At 44.9% G+C, this 25,428-nt stretch overlaps 1 protein-coding gene across 1 annotated transcript in view; it reads right to left on the bottom strand.

Annotated features, from left to right (window-relative positions):
* RHBDL3 (rhomboid like 3) overlaps positions 1-25,428 on the bottom strand; it is a 607,196-nt gene that overhangs the window by 155,017 nt on the left and 426,751 nt on the right. Inside the window, exons 4-5 of the mRNA XM_086930901.1 lie at positions 19,510-19,734; positions 8,885-9,033 (exon numbers count right to left, since the gene is read on the bottom strand). Coding sequence (XP_086787027.1) covers positions 8,885-9,033; positions 19,510-19,734 — 374 coding nt within the window. The remainder of the gene's footprint in view (positions 1-8,884; positions 9,034-19,509; positions 19,735-25,428) is intronic.

Genomic DNA, 25,428 nt, shown 5'->3' with positions numbered 1-25,428 from the left:
GATCATTTAAAGAGGGACGACACACAGCATAGACGCAGAGCTTCCTGTCTTGAGTCCCAGGTAGTCTCCACAGTAAAGACACAAATGCTTCCTCAGAATTCAACCTGATGCAAAAATGTAACTTGAAAAGTTTTTTTTGTACCCACTCATTGTTATACAAACATAATGACCTCCTTCTCTACTCTTCGTCACGTCATTGCAGTTATAACTATCTAAAGAATAGCCTGCCTCCCTAGACAGAGAACCCGTGGCCACTGTTTCCTCACACCCTGACAGTGTTATCATCAATGATGTAATTTCAGATGCTGCAGTGATGTTATCAATGATGTCATAGAACATGTCAAGAGTGATGCAATATGTGATGTAATTAGCAGTGTATGGTAACGGCGTGAGTTATACTTACTTTGGGGTACAAGTTATAGTTAACGTAAGAAAACTATATAACTGGTGAGTTTCAGTGGTTTTGTTAGTTTAAAATCATATGTTTTAACTGACATTTTATACTAACTATAATGTCCCCGTAACTTTTGTTTTTTACCGTAAATTTCTAAGATTTGAAAAAAACAATTCAAGTATGACATATTTACAATTCCTAATCTATAAAATATATTTAATTCATGTTTTTTTTCAGTGAATTTCTACTTTTTTTAACGTCAAATAAGATGTCCATCATCTGCAACCAGGGCCTATGTCCAACCCCCTGCTGTTTGCCAACCCCCCCTCTCCTTTGTCCAGCTGGGTTGGGTACCCTACCTCCAACTCGCAGGACAGTGCTTTTAGGCATGTGCAGGGTCTGGCCTGTGGCTGGGCCCTGCGCTCAACACCCTCTCTTCCCATGGGGCACCCTTCACCCCACAACGCACATGCGTGGGATTGGCAGCTGATAATATAGGGTGTCATTTTAAGCAGACCAACTCACTTTGATAAAGTGTCAGAACACCAAAATATAAAAAATGGGCCCAATGCCTTTATCAAGCGACCAGCACATCAACATATATAAAACAAGACCTTTTGTTTATAGTCAAAAAATAATCAGTGACCCAGGAGACTATCAAAAAAATATATCCGAGGGGCTGCTGCTTTCCTGGCAGTCCCCCACAACATTAAAATAATAGTTGGTGGTGCCCTACCAGTTTTAAAAAGCCCTTGCAGCTCATCTATTGTTAATTTCATCTTCTTATATAAATATGTATGTATGTGTGTGTGTGTGTGTGTGTGTGTGTGAGTGTGTGTGTGTGTATATATATATATATATATATATATATATATATATATATATATATATATATATATATATATATATATATATATATATATATATATATATATATATATATATATATATATATATATGTGTGTATATGTTTATATATATATATTTTTTTTTACTGGTTGCTCACTCAGGGCTCCCACATTTTTTTTAAGTTGGGGGCCTTGGGTGGGGGCCCAATGCTTCTGCAGACCCTGCTGGCGCCCCAGTTGACACCTTTCCTGGGTGTGGGTGGAAGCAAACATTTTTTTTTAGCACTAAGGTCCTCAGGACTTCTATGAAGCTCGGGGAGGAGTGCTGTTTCCCCCTCCCCATTATATAAATACTGGCCCCCGGTGATGGGTTCCTCATGCACTCGCATTTCTGGGGTGAGGAAAGGATCCTGGTGAAACAACTGACAATTATATATCTGGCTTGCGATTACTAGTTTCTTTATGAAATTATAGGTCTTTCCATGACGAGAAAAAGATCAAATGCTCCACAAAACCAACTATCTCAAGTTACAAGGGAAGTTATTATTAACTAAGAATTCAACTCTAGTTAATGCCATAAAAAATGCTCTATAATTTGAAGATAGGGTATAAAAGAGTTATCTGTCGTAGGAATGGGTCTAGGGGATAGTCGAGAATTCAGTCATGCTACAAAAAATAATAAAGGATGATGGGAGGCCTAAGCACGAAAGAGCAGTGGTAACAGAGAGCGCTATATGTAAGGGTTCAAGAGTCAGAAAAAGTATGAGTTTTTAATCATGTTTGCACTTTTTTTTATTCTGTTGCCTGTTTGCTGTGCTTTTTTGGTCATTTTTACTATGAACCGAATAAAGCTTCATGAACTGAACTGAGTCATCTGGCGACTAAAAGAACTTTTCCAGATTTGGTGCAGATTTGCAAGTAATGCAAATGAAAGTGGCTTTAGGCCAACGTTTGTACGGGGAAATAGCCAAATGAGAGAATATTCAGAAACATTCATAGTTGACGTATTACCAGTGGGGGAATTCCGAAATTATGGTTGTTCTGCAACATGAAGATTTGGTGAGATGGATGTGGTAGATACAAGTGCAGTATATATCTTCATAAATGGTGATCAACTGAGCAAATTTAACACCCAGGCAATATTTCTAACTTATCTGGTGGAAGTGATATGGAGACAAACCTATTGAGGTACTCGGTTATTTCAATTCATCACTGAAATTAATCGTCCTGTTCAGGTGTTAGTTAGTAATGACTGAAGAGTGGGAGGAAAGAAATTGTTTATTATACTGAAAGGAGAAGACATGCCCAAAAGTAGACAACTTCAGAAATGTGGCTTTGTTAATCAGGGTATTTATTTATTTTTATTTTTATTTTAAGAGTTTTATATAGCGCTGGCTAGACTCGGAGGTATCAGAGCACTTTACATGAGGTTCCATAAAATTTCAAAATTACATCAGTTACAATTTACATCAGTTACTAGACAAACATTACAAGAGCATTGAAGACGAAATAAGTAAAAGTGTAGAGGGGAAGGGGGTAAGGGTAAAGGGGTAGGAGGGAGACAAGGCAGAGAGACGAATGAAAGACTGACCATGTCCGGTTGGGTAGGTGACGGTCGAGGGGGAAGTCCCAAACCCCATCTCCTCTATAGCAATCAGGTAGCTCCACGGGGCATTGGCCAATTAGCTAGGTCTCAAAGGGAAAACATTTAGAGAACATAGAGGACGAAATAAATGGAGCGTGGGGGGGTAATGGGGTAGGGTAAAGGAGTAGGGGGAGCAAATGACAAAGGGACGCAGGAAAATCTGCCCAACGTCCAGCTGGGTAGGTTACGGCCGAGGGGGAAAGTCCACAGCTCATCTCCTCTTTAGCTACCAGGTAGCTCCACCGGGTGTCGGCCAGAAAACTAGGTCACCACGGTCACTAGTCACAGACCTAAAAAGGCAACTTTGTTCCTTTCCTTGGGCGCGGAGGGTTTCCAGCTCTGACCACCTTTGCTGGCACCAGGGGCTCTGGCGGCTGTCCGTTCACGGTGCCCCCACCGCCCTGCTGCTTGGTCCAGGGGTTGACACGTGGCGGGGGAGGGACAAATTCCCAGCGGGGCACCTCGTCAGCATCGGAAGCCCCTCGTGGCAATCCTTCACGCTCCTGCTGGTTGCTTTCTTCTTTTTGCTGCTGGGAGCCCGGGAGAGCCGATCCTCAGGATTCGGCGCCTGAGGGCGCTCTTCCGTCTGTCCCAAAGAAGTCTCATCGGTCGGGCAGAGACCCAGTGACAGCGGTGGGGCTTCCACCTGGGTGGGCATATTGGGGGCGGGACTGCAGACCTAAAGAGGTCCAGGTCTCGTGTAAGTGAAGCTGTGAAAGGGAGGGGGACCTCGAGTGAGAGAGGGCTACGTCTATGACCTCCCGGTATACGAAAAGAAATACCCAAAATTGGGAAAACCCAAGGCTTTGGCAAGGTCTCAGCAGTTCCTTGTGATAAGCCAGACCTCGGCTAGGCGACGGGACCAGCAGAGGCGGGCAGAGCCGAGGTCCGTTTACCTCGTGCCAAGCGCGGGGGAAAGGGGCACGCCAGGGTTCGAGAAGTCGGGCTCTGCCCTGCAGACCTCGTTCAGGCTGTCTGAGTACCAGTTAGAACCTCGGCCAGTTAAACGGCTTACAGGAGAGGGCATTGGCTGCGTCTCGAGTCTGGGGTGCGGCTTCAGGAGATCTCCGTCCCCCTAAGGCCTGTAGTGTGGGTACAGGGCGTACCCGGCCTGGTTTTCTTTCCTTCTGAAGCGAAAAGGCTAGAAAAGCTGTGGGCGCCTCAAATGGACAACAGCACACCGCGAGGCCTCGTGAGACTACCAGGTAGCAGCCCCCTGCCCTCTCCGCGGAGGCTGTATGGAAGGACAGAAGCGAGTTAAGCAAATTATGTGAGAATCGGGTAATAAAAGATATATAATTTTCGAGTGATTGTTCCCCATTGTTCCAGCCCAAAAAGTACAAGGAAAATGAGACTTTATGTAAATGTGTGCAACTTAAATAGGTGTATGTGGGTCGACCGCCATCCCTTGAGAACACTGGGTAAATGCTATTGACATTCAAGGGTGCTAGAGTATTCATTCCTGTAGGCTTATTGTCAGCATATCACCAGGTGGCTTTACATAAAGACTCAAAAGTGTTGACATTATTCATCACACTAGAAGAGGCTTATAAAAATTGACAAATGCCTTTTGGTTTAGTGTCCACATCTGTTGTTTTTCAGAAGGTCATGAATCATTTGTAAAAACTTCACTTACTCCCCAGATGGTGTATTGGTATTTGGTAACAGTAAGAAAGAACATGATGTTACCCTGAATGAAGTATTGATTATACTGAAAACAGTGTGCTACCATAACGCTGTCATATTTACAAATACAAGCACTGGTAAAAGCAAGTTTGACTTTAATAAGTGTGACATTTTTTACAAGCACATACAACAGAAATTTAAAACAATGTAACTAAAAATATTAATAAATAAAAAAAATACCAAATTAAAGTAGAGACGACCTGTAGGGTGAAGACCTCACTCCAGGTCGTTATGGACACTTATCATCTACAAATCACTGAATTTAAGTGTGTTAGTCTATTGAGTGCAAAGAAGCATAACAAGACTACAACACGCAGGATGCATTAGGCTATCACACAAAGGTCCAGGACCCATAACCTGGAGGGTCATGAACGGGATGAAAGTGGTCACCATATTGGCACACAGTCCCGCCACTTAAGTGCACCACTTTTTAGGCAGATGCAATGCAAGAGAGCCAATGGCTGAAGTGGACTGATATATTACTGTATCCAGTGGTGGATGGAAGCAAAATGTTAATGACAAATTAACAGACCAATGAATGAAGAGGGCTGACCCAACGCCCCTTATGTAAGTATGCATGTAGTTCTGTTAATATGTATATAGTTATGTATTTAAGAATTAATACAAGAGTGGTCGCACAATAACGTTGTCTTTAGGTCAGACCAAAAAGAAATGTATTCCCCCAGTAAATTAGGTATTTATCAAGTTCTCATTTTACAATCTTTTTCAGGTATGTTGTTCACCACAGGCTCCATACTGTCTGTCTGCCCTTTGTGGGGGATGTAACAGACCACAGAGGTTTCTGCTCAGAAATTTTTCTCTCATCAGCAATGAATGAGTCTCCACATATGAAAAGACACTTGAATGACAAACAACCCAAAACACAGGGAAAACCATTCCTCTCACTAATGACACTAATCTCCTAAAATAGCTCCAACATCAAATGGACTATTGCATGCTTTTATCTCTGGCATCTTCTGTCGCAGGTCCAAGGCAATGCAATGGAGACAGTATTAAGCAATGAAGTCCACCTTTGCCCAAACCATAAGTTGTCTGCGAATAGCAAATTGCACCAAATATTTTGCAGTTTGTCAGCTTAAGGATTTTTTTAAGGTTTGCTTTCTAGCAGAGCAGGGTCACACAGAAGTGCATTCTCAGTAGATGAGCATTTTTATAGCATTTTTATAGCACCACCGTCTTCAAGCCCCGTGTCTTCCATGTGGCCCAAGTGTCTTCCATGTGGCCCAAGTGTCATCCAATGCTGCGGTACAACACCAGGTCGCACTGTTGCGGTCTCAGGGCCCCTAACCTCTACCGCGCTGTGTGCTCTCCTTAGTGTTGGGCCAGCCTGTGAGGGTTCTCCCAGGGCTTCACTGACATACAGTGTGTGTCCCCATATGCTCCACTTTGGCCTCCTGATAGACACCTGCGAGCGGTTCCACCCTATGGCGGTCAATCCACTGTTTGTGCCACCTCCACCAGCAGCTCCAGGGGGAAGGGGTGGTTTGTTGCCCACTTGTTTCCTGATATAAGGCGAGGTCCCCATCGTAGCGCCACGCATCCCGTTCCTGTGGCCCCTCAGTTCCTCTTCCCACCAGTTGTACCCTGTTGCTCAGATGTCAGGCCTGAAGTTTCCCCGTCTCTCCCTTCCCTGATGTCTCACGTCTGGGGGAGGGGGGGCCGCCCAGTAGGGGCACACCAAACAGGGCATAGGCCTCTCCTGCCGCCTCACCCAATGTCCAACACCGAGGGGGGGCTCCCAAATCACCACTCAGGCGCCGACTCTCTCCTCGTGGGGGTGCCCCCCTACCTCTCTGCATGTCAGTTCTTTGCCGTCTCCGATCGCTGCCTCTCAGGCGAGTGCCCAGCGCCTCGACAGGCCAAGGCGTCTAAGTCCTGGGCAGCGGCTCTTCCACACTCCACCGCTGGGCACCACCCAGTGCTGGCACAGGTTTCTCTGGGTCCGTGGTGTCGACCGCCATACCCCCGATCGTTGTAAACAGTGCCCAGTTACTTTGGGGCGAGTGACCCGATCAGCAGCCTGTCCGGGTCTCCTCAACCACGTTACCTGCCTCTCAGGCCTCTGGAGACAGTCCAGCAACCGTGTGGGCAGAAACCTTGGCCCCCTGAGGGCGGATGGGGGGTTCCTTCAGGCGCCGGCACCCACAAGGTTGCAGGGAGGCACCCTCTTCTTCAGGCTCTGCTTCCACGCCGCACTTGCGATGGAGTCTCCGTTCTCGGAGGTCAGTCCGTCGCCATTTTACCCTTGACCTGGTCTGCCCAACTTCTGATGATTGGAGGCTATTCTAAAGGCAGTCTCACTTTATCTTATAAGCTTTGAAATGAAACTCATATCATTCTTCCTTTGTGTAAGCAGTCCTGTTTTAAGTGGTGCCTGTGAAAAGGGTCATTTTTATGCCCTTGCATATTAATTCTTTTATTCCTTGTTTAATAGTTTCATAAATCACAATCAAAGCCACCTCACAGTCTCTGTTCCAATTATATACTTTCCTCCACCTATCAATTAAACGTTCTTATAACCTTTATACAAGGTATGTTGTGCAATGCTGACGTTCTTATTTATTTATTTAGGGACATTTATATTGCACTCAAAACCAATAGACACACGTTACAAAGTACTTGGGAAGATTTTGATGAGGCAGTGACTTAAGTCTGGGTTCAAGGTATCAAGACAGATAATTTGGTAGGGTGAAGGACAGAAACGTATCTTCGTATCTGACTTAGGCTTGGATGGTAATCGAAAATCCTTCAATTTCCAAAGTAAAATGCTGAACCTAGAGTACAATCTACCACCTGAATTTCCTCTACCATACTATCCATATTGTAGAGGCAAATCAACAGGCGGCTTGATCCAAGGGTGTAGCATTTCTTGAATACATGGAGAATTATCTATTCCTGCCTGCTTCTTTTTCCCATGACCAATCAACTCAATGCACTGGTTAGTCTGGTGGGAGAAATTCAGTCAATGAACCTTCCACTGCATTTAGGATTTTCCTCATGAAACTGGAGGATTTTTCTTTCCCACCGTACACACAGTACAGAAGGTGCTGGGCTCGGAAACACTCAGGAACAGGTAAGCTTGTGGTCCTTTCCTGAACCTCAGGAAAACTTTGAATATTGTAACAGGCAGTTTCAGAAAGTAGAGCCTTGGGAGTATTGGATCTTTTTCCAAACTGCATGTATGTGGTCGAGCCCTAGGGCATTATTAGGTGTGGCTTGGCAATACAGTTGTCCATAAGACCTACTGTTACCATTTCTCAAAATATACAGAAAGTGGAGTGTCTCCCCTCATTCTATGGACAGTTTGGTCTAGGTTTCCCCATTATAGGAAATGCTTCTATTTAAATGCCTAATGGAGTATTCCACATCTGAAAAATGCATTTAATCATCACACTGTGTCCCATTTAATTCTTTAGCTCCTAAATGCATTTTATACAGAAAGAAATCTCTTCCGGGTACCTTTACCCCAGCACTAGCATGGCCAATAAGTCTGGCTTTAATGTGCAAAACAGTATTTATGCTTACAAAGCATGTGTAAATCCCGGAGTTTACATGCGTGAGCAATTTAACGTCAGACCTAATGGCTATGCTGATGCTTTTTTTTCTTTCTTTTTTGTTATAGGTATTTTGATATAACGCTGACCTAATTTGAAGCTGCAGCCATATGCCAAGAATCCTGATTATAAACAGTCCTGATTATAACCTTGCTGCGGAGTCTGTTTCAGGTACAAACTATCAAGTGTGATGGACTACTTTGTTTTATTTGCCCACATGTTTTCAGCAGGCAACCCCGCTGCCCAGAACCTTTTTGGCAATTTGCTGAAAATTCTGATTTGTGCATCATGGAATGTGCACAGTTGTTCCAATTCAAATTTCATGATGAAAATCTGAGGGCAAAGAGAAATGGGCTAGACAAAGTTGGGAATTGCACAGTCAATTAGCGTATGGGCAAATACCGCCCAATGTGGGCGTTTGCACCTGGAATGGAATTAGCACCAAGGTTTTAATCAGGCTCTAAATTGTATGATAGGACACAGGCTACCAGGACAATGACCGGTTCTGTTAATTTCCGAAGGGCAAATGTTTTGTATCTGGGCACAATGCAATAACACATAAATTTGAACAGGCTCTGAGAAAAAAATGCTGACTTTCTTTCCAAGTATAGTTTCCTTCAAATTCTTCCAAATGCATCTAGTTGTAAACATTCATTAAAGAATACTACTGGCAAGACTATTTAAAGAGCACACAGGACGCGCAGTCGGCCATCTTCAGGTCAGGCACTCTACTCACCCTGCGTGCATGAGCGCGTAGCTGAGGTATCTCCATGCCTGCGCCCGCAGCTGCGGGTGGTAAACCAGAGGGTTCTTCAGATATAAGGGATGGGTGACTTGCAGCACAAACCGGTCGAGCACCAGACCGTAATAAACAAAGAAGGCAATCTGTAAAACAGGTGAAGGGACTGGTCATTAATCAGGTGTGCGGCACACACTTACTTGTTTTAATAACAGATTCATTGACACAAGCTTGTAATTTCGAAACAATGTAAAGCCCAGTAGCTATTATTATTCAACTCAATTCTACTGGTTTCATCGAAATTAATACACTGGACAGACTGCATGAACTTAACTCACTGAGGTATGTCACTAAATGTCGGATTTCTCTCGATTTTGGTTTCTAATTAGCACACTAGATGCATGATTCTGGGATTCAATGAATATTTCAATTCATGGCTGTGCTATTTTATTCCTAAAGTGTAAAAAGCTCCTACGAAAACCTGGAAAGTACTTTAATGGTCACGACAAATGGTATTATGCAGGAGAGATGGACTAAATTAGGGGGCAGAGTTAACTAAATTATGCAGCAAGAAAAGGAAGCATACAAAGACTCTGCTGCTGTGGGAGGACCAGCAATGAATTCCCAGTATATCCTAGTCTTCTGACTAGAGATATCAGCCATCTCAGCAGCAGTGCCAGCTCTACTGCATCAGAGCCCACTGCTCTAAAACAAGCGATCAAAGGACCGTATACATATGGATTCCCAGGAGCTATGGCTAATTGATGCACCTTAGATTAACGCCGAAAAAAACCTTCTTCGTGAATATTCGTGTCATGTTAATGTTAAATGAACTTGTACCGCGCACAGCTGCCCCAGCCAAGGGGCGTCCTGGCGCTTGCTGTAAGAAGTGTGTCAGTAAAGAGTGTTAGTTCTGTCACAGTGAGGTGGTTGTACATTAGCAGAAAAGGTGGGTTTTTATCGCTTTCCTGAAAGGTAGAAGTTCTTAAATTTTTTTAATATGGATAGGGAGTCCATTCCAAAGTCTTGCGGCGAGGTGTCTAAATGACCTACCGCCCATTCTTGCCAGTTTGAAGCGGGGTACTACTGCCAGGTTCTGTCCTTCTGAATGCAGCATACGTCGGGGAACGTACGATGTGAGGAGGGAACTTAGCATTGGGGAGAGGCAGTTTTAAGGATTTTGAACGCCAAACAAAGGGTTTTGTAATGGATCCTTTTTTCAACAGGAAGCCAATGAAGTTTCAAAAGGACAGTAGACACTGACTTATAGCGTGGGAGACCAGTTACCGCTCTCGCTGCAGCGTTCTGGACTCGCTGGAGCCTCGCTTTCTCTGCTACGTTTGCCCCTAACAAGAGAGAGCTGGCGTAGTCTAGTCTTGACAGGATTGCTGACTGCACCACAATTTGGCGGGTTTGGTGGTCAAAGAACTTAAGGATGGGTCTAAGGTTGTGTAAGATACCAAAACAGGTAGCTGCTACCCTTTTGGTATGGAGAGTGAAAGACAGCTCGGTGTCCATCCAGACTCCCAAGTTTCTTACGTGGTCTCTACATTCGGGAGGTTGGCCGAGAGTCTCTGGCCACCAATTGTTTCCCCAGGTCGTTGTTTCTTTTCCCACCAGTAACACTTCCGTTTTTCCAGCATTCAGCTGGAGACAGTTTGTTGTCATCCAGGTGGTGATGTCAATAAGTGTCTGCTTAAAGTGTTGTGCACTAAGACCATTTTCATTGTCCAGTGACACCACCAGCTGGGTATCATCGGCATATGTCACTAGTGAGAGACCATGTTTTCTAGCTATTTCTGCCAACGGTTGGACATATACATTGAACAGGGTAGGGCTCAGAGCTGACCCTTGGGGCACACCCTGTTCAATGGGGTGTTCTTTAGACAGAAAAGGAGGGGTAGAGACTCTAAAAGATCTGCCCGAAAGGAAAGCTTTGAACCATTTGAGGGCAAGCCCTGTTATTCCTATCCCCTCCAGCCTTGACCGCAAGATCTCATGTGACACCGTATCGAAGGCAGCACTGAGATCTAAAAGAATCAGTGCTGCCGTCCCCCCTGAGTCTAATATGGTACGGAGGTGTTCTGTCACACTAAGAAGAGCTGTTTCAGTGCTGTGGCCCGCGCGGAAGCTGTGTTGAGATCTATCCAGGATGGCATTGGATATCAAATAGCTGGTCAGAATGGAGTTGACGTGGGCTTCTGCGATTTTTGCCGGCCAGGGGAGGAGAGAAATGGGTCTGAAGCTTTCGGGTAGGGCAGGATCTAGTGTGGGTTTTTTGACGATGGGAGTCACCCAGGCTTGCTTCCATTTGATGGGTATGTTGGCTGTCGAGAAGGAAAGATTTATTATGTCTCTAAGAGGGCCTAAGACCGTCAAGTCGGGGTTTCTGAATAGTTCCAGTTTCAGGGGATCTGCAGGTGAGCCTGATTTGATTTTATTGCGTAGTTTGAGGAAGTCAACTTGATTAAGTGCTGGAATTTCGGATAGGTTGGGCCCATTCAAGTCAGCTTGAGGAGTGAGGACAGTGTTTGTTGGGAAGGTGCTATAGATTTTCTTAATTTTGTCGATAAAAAAAGACGTCATGGTGTCACAAAATGCAGAAGATATATTAGGGTTGTATGTCGCTTTCTTATCACTGAGCTCTTTCAATATCCTGAAGATAGTTTGGGAGGCATTATCACTGTTCTTGATATCCGTGGTGTAGTAATCCGTTCTAGTCCTGCAAATGTTCCAATGATAGCTTTTTTGCATTTGAATGTAGAGGGTTTTAAGTGAGAGATCATAGTCTCTCCTCCATCTTCGTTCCGCTTTTTTGTATTCCTTCTTTTGCAGGGAAAGTGCTTCATTGAACCAGGGACTAGATTCATGTGTACGCGCTTTGATCCATTTAGCTGGTATCAGAGAATCTAAGGCCTTTTTGATCCACTCACAAAACTGCTCATAGTTTTGATCAAGGTCTTCGCTTAATTGGGGGGAATTCATAGTAAGGAGTGCATGGAAGTCTTCAAGACGAAGCTTCCTCCAGGGTCTTTTCAGGACTTGTTGAGTGGGTTTTGAGTTAGTGTCACTAGCAAAAGGGATGGTCATAATCACCAAACAGTGGTCGGTCCATACCATCGAGATGGGGGGTTCAGCAGTCGCATTATTTAGATTGGAAAAAATGGGGTCTAAGAGATGCCCGCCCCTATGTGTTGAGCCACTCACTAACTGTCGGAGATGGAATGCATCCAAATCAGCTAGCAAGGTGTTGATCTTGGTATCAGAGGTAAGATCAAAATGAATGTTTAAGTCACCTATAATGGTGAAGTTGGCAGTGTCGGTGATCAAAGAGCATAAATGCTCCAGGAGCGAAGTAGTGAAATTCGTGCTTGCTCCCGGGGGGTCTATATATCAGAAGACCTATCAGACTAAGTTGAGAGTTTATCTTAATTGTGAATCGTGCACATTCACTCTCCTTAATTTCTAGTTTCAATATGTGGCAAGTAAAGTCCGATTTAGCCATGATTGCTATACCCCCTCCCCTGTTGTGTCTATTCAGCGTATGTGTAGTATATCCTAAGGGGGTGGCTAGATTGATAACAGAGTTCATGTCATCTTGCAGCCACGTTTCTGTCAAAAACAAAATGTCTAAAGAATAGTTAGAGAGTAGCTCGTAAATTTCTGAGCAATGTCTTTGCATGGATCTTACATTTAACTGGCCTATTCTGATTTGTTGGGGCGAGACTTTATTCAAGGATGGTGGTCTTGAAGGACTCGGGAGTGAGAAACCACATGGGCATGAGAAGGGACCTTGTCTACATGAGAGTTTTACTTTGGCACACATTCTGGTCGAGTCTCTTAGGGATAGTATAGATTGTCTTGAGTACGACATTACCTCTTTACTTGTTTCGTCATAGTTCCTGGTGAAAGGCGACGTACAGGCGCGGACGGGCGCAGACGGGCAGGACTCTGGCGCGACTCCGGCGCAGGTCCAGTGCGTCCGCTGATCGCGTCCGCTGCGCGGAGGAGAGTCCATCCCCTTATGTACTTGCCACTCGAATGAGTGGAGATGCTTTCCCCACCCAAGATGGCCGCCGCACTTCTGCCTACCCGGGAGAGAATCTCCCCAGCCCCAAAATCGGCTGCAATGGAATTAGGAAGCAAGGCAGTGCGGGGGTAAGTGAGCAGAAGTCACTGGTTGACTCGTTTCAAGTAAAAAAACATTTCCGATTTTTTTAAATGATTATTAAAAATTAGCAGCAGGAAATTTAAGTGCTTCGAAATTCAAGCAGAAAAGTATAAGAACGCACCACAACCACAACCTCCCGGCTTCCGCCTCAGGAGGGACTCATCACGAGACCTGCAATAAAAACCCTCCCACCGTTCGAGTCTGAAATCTCCTCACATCATCACCTCATGGCTCTGACTGACTTAGTGGTTCTCTTCTAAGTAAACTTCTAATATTACATTAGAAAAGGGAAGATGTTAGAGGAGCAGGGTCAGCCATCATATACCAATCTTGAATGTAACGTAAGGAAATCCAAGGGCCAGTTGAATGGGGCCATGCATATGCCACTGTAAACGGTACGCAACCTAGGAGTGTTGTTCAGTATGGGCATTCCATGAGTCCTCTGATTATATACTAACAAACTATAGGCATTAATATATGATCTCCCAACTCTACCTGCAATATCCTTGACCTTGCCCAACACACAATTACCAATGTTAAAGTAGGCCTGATGTCCTGGCATACCCATTAGGAACTGGAGCAAGAACAGGAACAGAAACAGGAAGGAAATCCAACCAGACACTGTTGCACAGGCTCGACCATCCAAAGAGGATCCCCTCTGGCACCAGCCATCAATGACATGGTCCATCCAGCAAGTAGTCACTCTTGTTCTTGGTGAGCAAGCCTCTAGCAAACTTCTTAAAATAAAATCTAACAGGAGACCAAATTCACTGCTACACCAGGGCAAAGAAGCCTAATTTCCACGCATAAAGGATGTAGGCAACTCTACTAAAAACTGTCATGAGTTTGCAATAAAGTTTGTGACCCCCAAAACTGGCCTCACTGACTCCTTCTTCCATAAAAAGCTTCAAAAACGTAATATTTTCTTTTCGCATAACAAAAAGGCTCAATAAGGGCAAATGTTGCCTCAGATTCGCCAATCCCAGTCCTTGAACCAAACAACGCAAAATGATATGATAAATGACATCCCTGAAACACCCCACCCACTCCTAGAGACACCTGTAATGTGAAGGTTGACAGTCTAAGCCTCTCTGTATGTGTTCTCTTATCAACAAAATTGATATCCATGTTGGAAACCACCCACAAACTAAAACGTGCAATCGTCAGGTCTCTCATGAAAAAATTCAAATACAGAACTTCAAATGTTGTCCAATAACTAACACCTCTCTGGCATACCGTGTGCTGCAAAAGAGTATGCAAACTACAGTAACCACACAACTCTCTGCACACTTGGTGACTGACAGCCTACTAAGCAATGTCCAGTCTAGCTTGATTCCACCCAGGCCACCCTTTTTATTTGCCTTTTGCCCAGCAAAAGAACCAGGAGCAGATTTCTTTATGATTGGGACATTTCACTCTGGTATGTCAACATGTAAAACATAATAAAGACTTCCTGGAGTTTCAGTATGGTCTGAAGACCCACCTCTTCCACTCGGCCTATGACTACTCAAATATTAGCTCCTTATTCGCAGTGCTTAATTGGAGACAATGGTTGACGGTGTACTTATTTTTGGGGACCGGTACTTATATTTCCATATGATTTATTTACTGAGTGAGTGCAAGAGGGGGGAAAACACACAGATCGAAAGGATAGAGGAAAATAAAAAATGGCAAACCGTCACAAACAGAAAGGAGGAATGTGCAAGAACAAGAAAAGGGGGGAAGGAGTGTTTGGTAATGGATTAAAGATCACCAACCTTGATGTTCAATTGCTCTGGCTGTTGGATTGTGAACAATGCCTCGGGCACCAGCACTCTTGCTTTCACAAATTAAGCACTGCTGGTTACTCTCCTATCACCAAGGCTTTAAGTGGGCTGGGTCCCTCCAGGCAGGGCCAGCCTTGGGCATGGGTGAGCTGGGCCCAGACCCCGGGCGCCAGTATTACGAGGGGTGCAGCAGGGAGCTGCCTGGCTTAATGCCATGCATACAGCAGCTCGTCCATCCCACTTGGGCTAAATTGTGACCTGTAAAAGACTTTGCAATCATCCTTTACTTTACCTCGGCATAACTGTTAGCCCCTCATCAATCCCCCTACCCTCCTGCTGTCACATCGTAACGACCGCCCCCTCTACCACAACAAACACCAAATTCTCTTTCCACCCAAGGCGCTGTCCCGGTCATTCCAATTTAGGACCCACCCAGCCTCCAGGTCTCAGGTCTGGTATTTCTTAAAAACTGACATTGAAACAGGTCTCTATTGGGTCCTGTATTCATGTATGTAATTACTGGCAAAACAGTGATCATTTTCTGAAGGACTGAAAAATAAGTTGGGATAATCCATGCCAGCGATTTAGTTCCTGTTCATATTTCACGTTTTGCCTAATCTTGCATTCCCTAAGAAAGCTAGCTATTTGCAGGGTTTTATGTTTCTGCATTTGTTTTCGTGTAGCATATTAATCTTGTATAGTGCATTCTCTGAACTGAATCACCCTCAGATGTTTACAGCGGGCCACGAATAAGAGCTCTTGAGTTGAGGCTGAAGGCAGTGTGAGTTTCTCACAGAGCCTGTCAGTGTGTCAAAAAGATGTTCAGAATATATGGTCATCCAACCCTTGCCCTCGCTGTAAAACCCACAGGGCAATGATTTAGGTATTCAAGTTCCAATAGTGATTCGGGGCACATGTGTGTGAAGGAGCTACGCTATTGTTAAAATATTGAGAAGGCAAACGTAAAAGAAAATGCAGTGCTTACAGGTGAGTTGGTGCGTTGTTTGTTTAGAGGTGCTGAAATGAAGGAAATGCAAGAAAGTGTGTCCAGGAGAGAGTGAAAAGAGGCCACTGAAGAGGTAAGAGATGAGGTGTGAAATATGTAGATGAATGATATCAAGAGAAAAAGGACGCACATATCTAACTTAGGGTGAACATAACTGAGTGATTGAGACACTTTGAAAACCACTACCCCTAGCATGAGCCTCAGTAATGTTTTATTCAGTTTCTCAATTTCGGAATTGAAATATTGTCTGTAATAATTTTTTTGTCACTCATTTATCTTAAACAGCTAACAACAATTGACCAAGCCAATAGTTCCTGTGTGGTGGCACACTATGGGAATCACAGAAATGGGATGTATGATGTTACATCGCAAACTTTTACAACGCACACCGTTACAACGCAATTTTTACAACGCAGATTCATTTACAACGAATGCCTTTACAACGCATGACATTACATAGCAGATGCTATTACAACGCATGCCATTACAACGTAAGTATAGGTAAGTATATTATTTTATAAAAAAATTTAATTAATTAAAATTTAATTAATTTAATAAATTAAATTATTTTAAAATAATTAATTTGTACATATATATATATATATTAAAAAAAATAGTTTAGGTATTTAAAAATAAAAATCTAACTCCAGGGGAGTGTAATAGTAGGGTAAGTGCTGGGTAAAAAATTACTACAAGTTTATTTTAAAAAGAACTATTATTAATAAAGAACTATTATTAATAAATAATAAAATTATTTTTTTTAATTAATTTAAATTGTTTATTTAAAAACTCAACCCTAAAAATACCCCAGTTCCCCAAAACCCTAAAAATAACCCTGTACCCCAAAATCCAAACCCAGCCCTGAACCCTAATAATACCCCTGTACCCCAAAACCCAAATTCAGCCCTGAACCCTAAAAATACCCCTGTACCCCAAAACCCAACCCTGAACCCTAAAAATACCGCTTTACCCCATAACCCAAACCCAGCCCTCAACCCTAAAAATACCCCTGTACCCCAAAAACCCAAACCTGAACCCTAAAAATACCCCTGTACCCCAAAACCCAAACCCAGCCCTGAACCTTAAAAATACCCCTGTACCCTAAAACCCAAACCCAGCACTGAACCCTAAAAATACCCCTGTACCCCAAAACCCAAACCCAACCCTGAACCCTAAAAATACCCCTGTACCCCAAAACCCAAACCCAACCCTGAACCCTAAAAATACCCCTGTACCCCAAAACCCAAACCCAGCCCTGAACCCTAAAAATACCCCTGTACCCCAAAACCCAAACCCAGCCCTGAACCCTAAAATACCCATGTACCCCAAAACCCAAACCCAGCCCTAAACCCTAAAAATACCCCTGTACCCCAAAACGCAAACCCAGCCCTAAACCCTAAAAATACCCTTGTACCCCAAAACCCAAACCCAACCCTGAACCCTAAAAATACCCCTGTACCCCAAAACCCAAACCCAGCCCTGAACCCTAAAAATACCCCTGTACCCCAAAACCCAAACCCAGCCCTGAACCCTAAAAATACCCCTGTACTCCAAAACCCAAACCCAGCCCTGAACCCTAAAAATACCCATGTACCCCAAAACCCAAACCTAAACCCTAAAAATACCCCTGTACCCCAAAACGCAAACCCAGCCCTTAACCCTAAAAATACCCCTGTACCCCAAAAACCCAAACCTGAACCCTAAAAATACCCCTGTACCCCAAAACCCAAACCCAGCCCTGAACCTTAAAAATACCCCTGTACCCTAAAACCCAAACCCAGCACTGAACCCTAAAAATACCCCTGTACCCCAAAACCCAAACCCAACCCTGAACCCTAAAAATACCCCTGTACCCCAAAACCCAAACCCAACCCTGAACCCTAAAAATACCCCTGTACCCCAAAACCCAAACCCAGCCCTGAACCCTAAAAATACCCCTGTACCCCAAAACCCAAACCCAGCCCTGAACCCTAAAATACCCATGTACCCCAAAACCCAAACCCAGCCCTAAACCCTAAAAATACCCCTGTACCCCAAAACGCAAACCCAGCCCTAAACCCTAAAAATACCCTTGTACCCCAAAACCCAAACCCAACCCTGAACCCTAAAAATACCCCTGTACCCCAAAACCCAAACCCAGCCCTGAACCCTAAAAATACCCCTGTACCCCAAAACCCAAACCCAGCCCTGAACCCTAAAAATACCCCTGTACTCCAAAACCCAAACCCAGCCCTGAACCCTAAAAATACCCATGTACCCCAAAACCCAAACCTAAACCCTAAAAATACCCCTGTACCCCAAAACGCAAACCCAGCCCTAAACCCTAAAAATACCCCTGTACCCCAAAACCCAAACCCAACCCTGAACCCTAAAAATACCCCTGTACCCCAAAACCCAAACCCAGCCCTGAACCCTAAAAATACCCCTGTACCCCAAAACCCAAACCTAGCCCTGAAACCTAAAAATACCCCTGTACCCCAAAACCCAAACCTAGCCCTGAAACCTAAAAAAAAACCCTGTACCCCAAAACCCAAACCTAGCCCTGAAACCTAAAAATACCCCTGTACCCCAAAACCCAAACCTAGCCCTGAAACCTAAAAATACCCCTGTACCCCAAAACCCAAATTAAATAAATGTTTTAAAAAAGATAAACTAATTATTAATTTAAAAAATTAATTTTATTATTTATTAATAACAGTTCTTTATTAATAATAGTTCTTTTTAAAATAAACTTGTAGTAATTTTTTACCCAGCACTTACCCTACTATTACACTCCCCTGGAGTTAGATTTTTATTTTGAAATACCTAAACTATTTTTTTAAATATATATATATATATATATATATGTACAAATTAATTATTTTAAAATAATTTAATTTATTAAATTAATTAAATTTTAATTAATTACATTTTTTTTATAAAATAATATACTTACCTATACTTACGTTGTAATGACATGCGTTGTAATAGCATCTGCTATGTAATGTCATGCGTTGTAAAGGCATTCGTTGTAAAGGATCCTGCGTTGTAGTGGTTGCGTTGTAAAAGTAGTGCGTTGTAACAGTTGCGTTGTAACTGTTGTTTCCCACAGAAATGTAGTTTAAATGTTTAAGCCACACCCTAAATAACCGAGACCAACATGTCCTTTTTAGAGTCCCTTCCATTTTTTCCATCCCACTTAAGCCTGTCTGTCAAGCTATACTGGCTGATGAAGGCTGATAGCCAGAAACCGGTCCTAGGATGCTTGATTCTGGTCCAGGGAAGACATGGCTTGGCAGTTCGGTCTGGACTGTTCCCATGAGGCACATGGTCAAGACTGATTTGCATATGGCCATGTCTGAACTGAGGTGGCTTGGTGAGCAAAATAACGATGGATGAAACCCAGATCTGTGGCTGGGGGTGAATGTTTTGCCATTGTGCAACATCATCTTGTGTGTTTTACCGTATACTGCAGCCAGGATGTTACTGCTGTGTGTTTCCATCAAGAGTACTCTTTCAAGCCGGACGTATGGACAAATCGATAAAACTAGTCATTGACTCCTGACAAAACATGGCTGACGTAAGTGATTGCATAATGACTGAAAATCTGCAAATAGTCCTTGCACTAGAAGTATCATCACAAAGGAACACCAATAAGATTCCGCAGTAAAGGCGTTTCCTAAGCACACTTTATACTTGCCTCTAGGATGGTGATGGCGATCATGAACCAGGGCGGAGGGCAGCCAGTGTAATTGTCATAGTACCATTTCCGGTCAATCTCGCGGGGCAAGGTTTCATAGGCAACATGGCGGATCATCCGCTGGGACAGGCTCAGCCCCGTTTCCTCCAGCAGGGCTTTGCTGCACAGCCTTCTGTTCCCCTGCAGAATGGCCTGGCGGAAGCTGTTTGACCTTTTATTACTCATCTGAAAGGGAGAGGATTTGAGAATCAGTCGGTGCGTTGTATATATTACATATAAATATGTCATGCTTAATGGGTTACCATTGACTTCAGAGTGCATTAAGCAGCAGCAGCAGCACTTCAATAGGCCCTTACGTTGACCTTCCCTGACTTTATACTGGCAGATTTCCAATCCTAAGTCTAGCAAGTGGGGTTGGCTGGTAAACGATACAACCATCAAGATTTGCTGGGATATCAAATGTATAAAGATTAAAAAGTAGAGGTGCATGAATGCTGTCAATTACACTTGGCACTACATATCGTGCAGTCTGCGTTGTGCATTACATAATGAGAAGTCGGAGCTTTGCATAATATTCTGTGCTGTGTGCTGTAAACCCCTTATTTCATGAGGTGTGCCTTAAGGGGTGCGTGCTATTCTCTACACAGCATTCTGTGTATTCAGTTCTGTGTCATGTGTGATCAAAGGTGTGGCTAAAAAAACCAAAATATTCAGTAACTTTTATCGGTCTTTCATCTTCAGGTATGTACATAGGCACCCTTAGGGCTAAAAGGGCACATCACTCACCTTGCATTCATTCCTCCCACTTTGCACTTTCACTCGTACCCAAACTCACGTGTCACGACACTCACCCTGCTGTCAATCCTCTCACCCTACTCTCACAGTGTCACATTGCTCACTGTGCACTCACATAAGCATGCCTGTAACTCACACAGCTCACCCTGCACTTCCTTATCTCACCCTGCACTCACAGAGACAGACCTCTCAGCCTGCATTCATACAGGCACTCTGTTCGTCCTACCTGTACACAGAGACAAGAGTCTGTGGGAACCCATAAGGACACATAACTCACTCTGCACTAACTCCTTTCACAATGCACTCATCAGTCACTCTCAAAGATCACTATTCACTCTCGCCGCTCACCCTACACCACACACAGGCACACTGCTCACCCTGCATTTAGACCACTCACACCACCCTACACTCACTTCTTTCACTCTGCATGCACTATTCTCCCTTACCACTCACATGTGTCCTCCTCTCACATTTCATTCATGCAGCTCACTCAACACTCACGTCGTCACATTTTTCACCCTACACTTGTACCACTCACTCTGCACTAACCCACACTATTCACCACCACCCAGCACTTATATGAGCAGCACACCTCTCCCTCTGCACATATAAAAATGATACAACTCTCATGAATATACATATATGTCTACGAAGGTACCCACAGAATACCTGCTGTTTCTCTAGTACTAGATGCCTACTTAATTCCATCTGCAGCAACGGGCTTGTGCAAGAGGGGAGAGTGGACAGAGAATGTGGGATGGCACAAGGAGGGAGACTAAGGCTGCGGCTTTGGGTATGGTCCTGGATGGACCGATATGTGATACCTTCAGCCATTCCTGGCTTTCCATTCACCTCAATGCTTCATTCTGAGATATGTCTTTTTTTTACATTGTAAGTTAGGTCTCAAAAACCCCAAAATGCTAATTGCTACTGGCTAAAATCAATGGTTGCTAAAGAAGTCAAGCATTTCATAAAATCAGTTGGAAGCTGTGATATTACATGTTAGAAATTGTTCTAGTTAATTTCCAATACTGTAACTGCTTGAAGAGTCAGAAAAACCTTTATTTTTGATGCTCACCGAGACGTGGCTCGGCGAGGCGTCCAACCCAGATATCGCCACTGCTATTCCGCCCGAGTATAATATCTTCAGGCAGGATAGGCCAAAGGGGCGTGGAGGTGGAGTTGCACTAATAGTGAACAAAATGGCCACCTGTACCATCATCCCCTCGGACGCAATTAAGGATTGCGAATCCCTTGCCTTTGCCATTATCCTTTCTCCACACCAATCGCTGAAGGGTCTTCTAGTTTATCGGCCGCCAGGGCCCACGGGCTCTTTCTTTGAAGAGTTTCAGTCGGTGACCTCCTCCTTGCTACTCACGTCAGAGCATTGTATTGTTGCCGGGGACTTTAATGTCCACATGGACGTGGAAACGGATGCTGACGCGATTAAAATGCTGGATGTCACAGCCCCTCTGGGCCTGGCTCCCTATCATGTGGGACCGACCCATGAGAAGGGACATACCCTAGATCTGACCTTTTCTACGACTCCCATAGAGATGATGGCTCCTATTCAGGTGCTTTGGTCTGATCATAGGCTGGTGAAATTTTATTTCCCGGAAGTTAGGAAGCCTTCCGCTGCCCCCCGGCAGACTCCCGTGGGATTCAGGGCACTTCACCGGGTCACTCCGGAATTATTATTATTATTATTATTACATTTCTTATATAGCGCCAGAATCGACCCCCGAAGGGGTATCTCCGCGCTTGCCTTGGGAACCCGTCCTGGTTTTTCCCTGTGAGATAGCCCCTACAGGGCATCTCCAAGGTGAAAGCCAGGCATCCCGCCGCGGGGGGCCGTTGTGGAGATTAAGCAAGCTTAATGCCCAGAGTTGCAGAGTGTGAACCCATGATTAGGTCAGGCACCGAAGCGAGAATTATCGAGTCCGTGGACATTTGAGCTCAACACCCTGCCGCGTCGGGAATCGAACCCTGGTCCCGGGTCTGACCTCTGCTTCAGGGTCTGCCTGCTCTAACCAGTGAGCCACACTTCTCCACACCAGTGAGCCACACTGCTGGCTCAGTCCTGCGTGGACCATCCCTGTGCGCTAACGGGGGTCTTAGAGGAGGATGTGGAGCGAGTGCAGGTCTGGCTTTCAGAGAGACTTAATGACCTGGCGCCTCTGAAACCCCTCCGCAAACCTGAAAAAGGTGCATCTGCCCCTTGGTTTACGGCAGCATTGGCGGCCTCTCGTCGGCAATGCAAGGTAGCAGAAAGAGCATGGCGCGTGAAATACGACGCAACGGCGAAACTCGCCTACAGGTCTTTGGCTAAAGCCTATCATCGGAACATCCTCTCGGAGAAGAAGGCCTACTTCGCGAGAAAAATTGAAGCTGCCTCCAATTCCTGTAAGGAGCTTTTCGCCATTGTGCGGGAGTTTACAACCTCACGCGAGGCACCAACTCAGGCCCCCCCTCCTGCGCCGTGGGTCAGGGCGATTGCGGACTTTTTCACATCTAAGATCCAACGGATCCAGGACTCCTTCCCTGTGCTGGAGCCTGAGATGCCCGATCGGGTGGAGAATACCGCTGTTACCCTGCCTAACGCAGGTGTGGCCCTGGCAGCCTTCCCGCCTCTCTCGATGGCCGCGTCATTTGACCTGATGGCTGGGCTTAAATCTGGCTCCCCTCGGGATGCCTGCCCCGCTAAATTTCTGGCTAAAATGGCAGCTGTCATTAATCCACTTGTGAACCCCCTGTTGAACTGCTCTCTTGCACAGGGCGTGGTTCCCCAGGCCTGGAAGCAGGCAATGATTATTCCCCTGCTTAAAAAGCCTGGTTTGGATGCGGAGGTGTTGGTGAATTATAGACCTATCTCGCTCCTGCCGGCCTTCGCGAAGGTCATTGAAAAGCATGTGCATAAGGTGCTTGCTGATTACTTGGAGTCTCACGACCTACTGCACCCTACCCAGTCAGGTTTCCGCGCCAATCTTAGCACCGAAACAGCTCTCCTGGAAGTCTCTGAGGCGATAAAGGAGGTGCTGGATTCGGGTGGGAGAGCGATGCTGGTGATGTTAGATCTGTCGGCGGCCTTTGACACCGTCCCCCATGAGGGTCTTCTTGGAAGACTCTCAGAGATCGGTCTCCGGGGGACGGTGCTCCAGTGGTTTCGATCTTTTCTGGCAGGCCGTCGACAAACGGTCTGGGCTTCTGCTTGCTCCGCCGAGATGTCGCCATTGGGTGTCGGAGTTCCTCAGGGCTCAGTACTGAGCCCTACTCTTTTTAACATCTTCATGACCCCTCTGGTGGCACTGGCGGAGTCTTTCGGGGCTCAGATCGTTTCCTATGCGGGATGACACCCAGCTCCTCTTCACCTGTGAGAGGGGGGCGGACTTTGATGGAGGTAGGATCCAGGGTTGCCTTGAGGCTGTGTTTCAGTGGTTCCAACATCACAGACTCAAGTGCAACTCGGATAAATCCGAGGTCCTCTTTTTTGGATGCAGCTCGGATCCGGACTGGAAAGTGTGGTGGCCTGAGAACATGTTTCCACCAGCAAGTTCGTCCCAGGTGGCAAAAAACCTTGGGATCAAGATCGACAATGGCCTTACACTACGCTCACAGGTAATCGGGCTCACTGGCACCTGCTTTGGACTGCTCCGGATGTTACGCAAGTTCCTTCCCCTGTTATCGGAGGAACACAGGAAGATCACGGTTCAGGCGTTTATAGGTTCGAGAATTGACTATTCCAACGTCCTATATCTCGGCCTGCCAGAATACCTGCTCCAACGGTTACAGGTTGTCCAGAACTCGGCAGCACGCGCCATTTTTGGACTTTCTCGCCGTGCTAGAGCCTCGGGTCTCCTGGAGGCTCTGCACTGGCTTCCTGTCCGGAAGCGGATAATTTTTAAGACCCTTACTCTGGCATACAAAGCCTTGCATTCCTCCGGAGCAAAATACCTTCAGAAAAGGCTAACATTTTTACCACCCTGCCAGGCCGCTCAGGTCAGGAGCCTTGTTTCTTGCTACGGTTCCCCGTGTCAAGAGAGCCCGCATCGGAGGCCGTTCTTTTAAACTACTAGCGCCCCAGTTGTGGAATAAACTGCCTATGTCCCTGCGCAGCTCCCCTAACCTGTTAACATTTAGGAAGGGGATCAAAACTTGGCTTTTTACCTCTTAGTTCCTGGCCCTATTAGGTTTCTTTCTCTCTGTTTTTATTTTCTCTCCTTGTTGTGTTATGAGATTGTGTGCAATTCAAAGCGTCGGGACACTCTTCTGAGTAGCCGTACGCTATATAAAACCCCGGGATAACATAACATAACATAACATAACCATACGTGAAACCAAATATAAGCCCGTACAGCTATTTTAAGGAAGTGCAATTTTCATTCTTGTAACAAAAATTGACAAGACAATATAACATTTTTGAATATTGTATAAGAATATGTTTTGATTAAGCTTCACTAAAATGCAAAGAAGGTATAGCAGAAGCAGCAGGGCAAGCTTTTCTAACACAATAAAAGCACATTGACTAATGGAAGTGAGTGGCGGTGTGACAGAGTACAAATGTACGAAAGAGTGCAAGAGATATAGTGAGAATTTGTGTGTGAAAGAATGTGTGTGTCAGTGTATGTATGTTATGTGTGCAAGTGTGCTGCTTGTCAGGCATACTAGAGATTATTCTTGCTTTATGGACAAGGGCACTAATAGCATATGGAGGGGAAGTGTTACCTATGGCAAACTGCAGGACCTCACATGCTTCTATTAAGACAGCATCATTGGCTGTGGGACTCAAACTGTCTAACTGAGAAACCCGCTAGCCCAGGCATACACAGTGACAGGGACACAGTACATGCACTACCACACCTGGCCAAAGGCGTTGTCTGACATGATGCTATTAATTTTTAGCTTATGGGGTGAATCCATAGCAAAATATTGGAACTGATATTTGAGTTAACTCTTGTCATAAGATTTCCTGTACTGATCTTATAGGGGGTTTCAATGGCAAAATGCTGACCCTTGTATACCGGAGGGAAATTTAGAGGTACTCATGGCAGTGGCTGAGGTATCCATGGTAAATTTCTGGCACTGTCCTATTGAATGTACTCCTTGGCATAAGGGGCTCACCCATGA

The sequence above is a fragment of the Lissotriton vulgaris genome, chromosome 7 (genome assembly GCF_964263255.1).
Source record: "Lissotriton vulgaris chromosome 7, aLisVul1.2, whole genome shotgun sequence".
Taxonomy (NCBI): domain Eukaryota; kingdom Metazoa; phylum Chordata; class Amphibia; order Caudata; family Salamandridae; genus Lissotriton; species Lissotriton vulgaris.
Note: the sequence above shows the minus strand (reverse complement) of the source record. Positions and strands in the feature narration are given on the sequence as shown.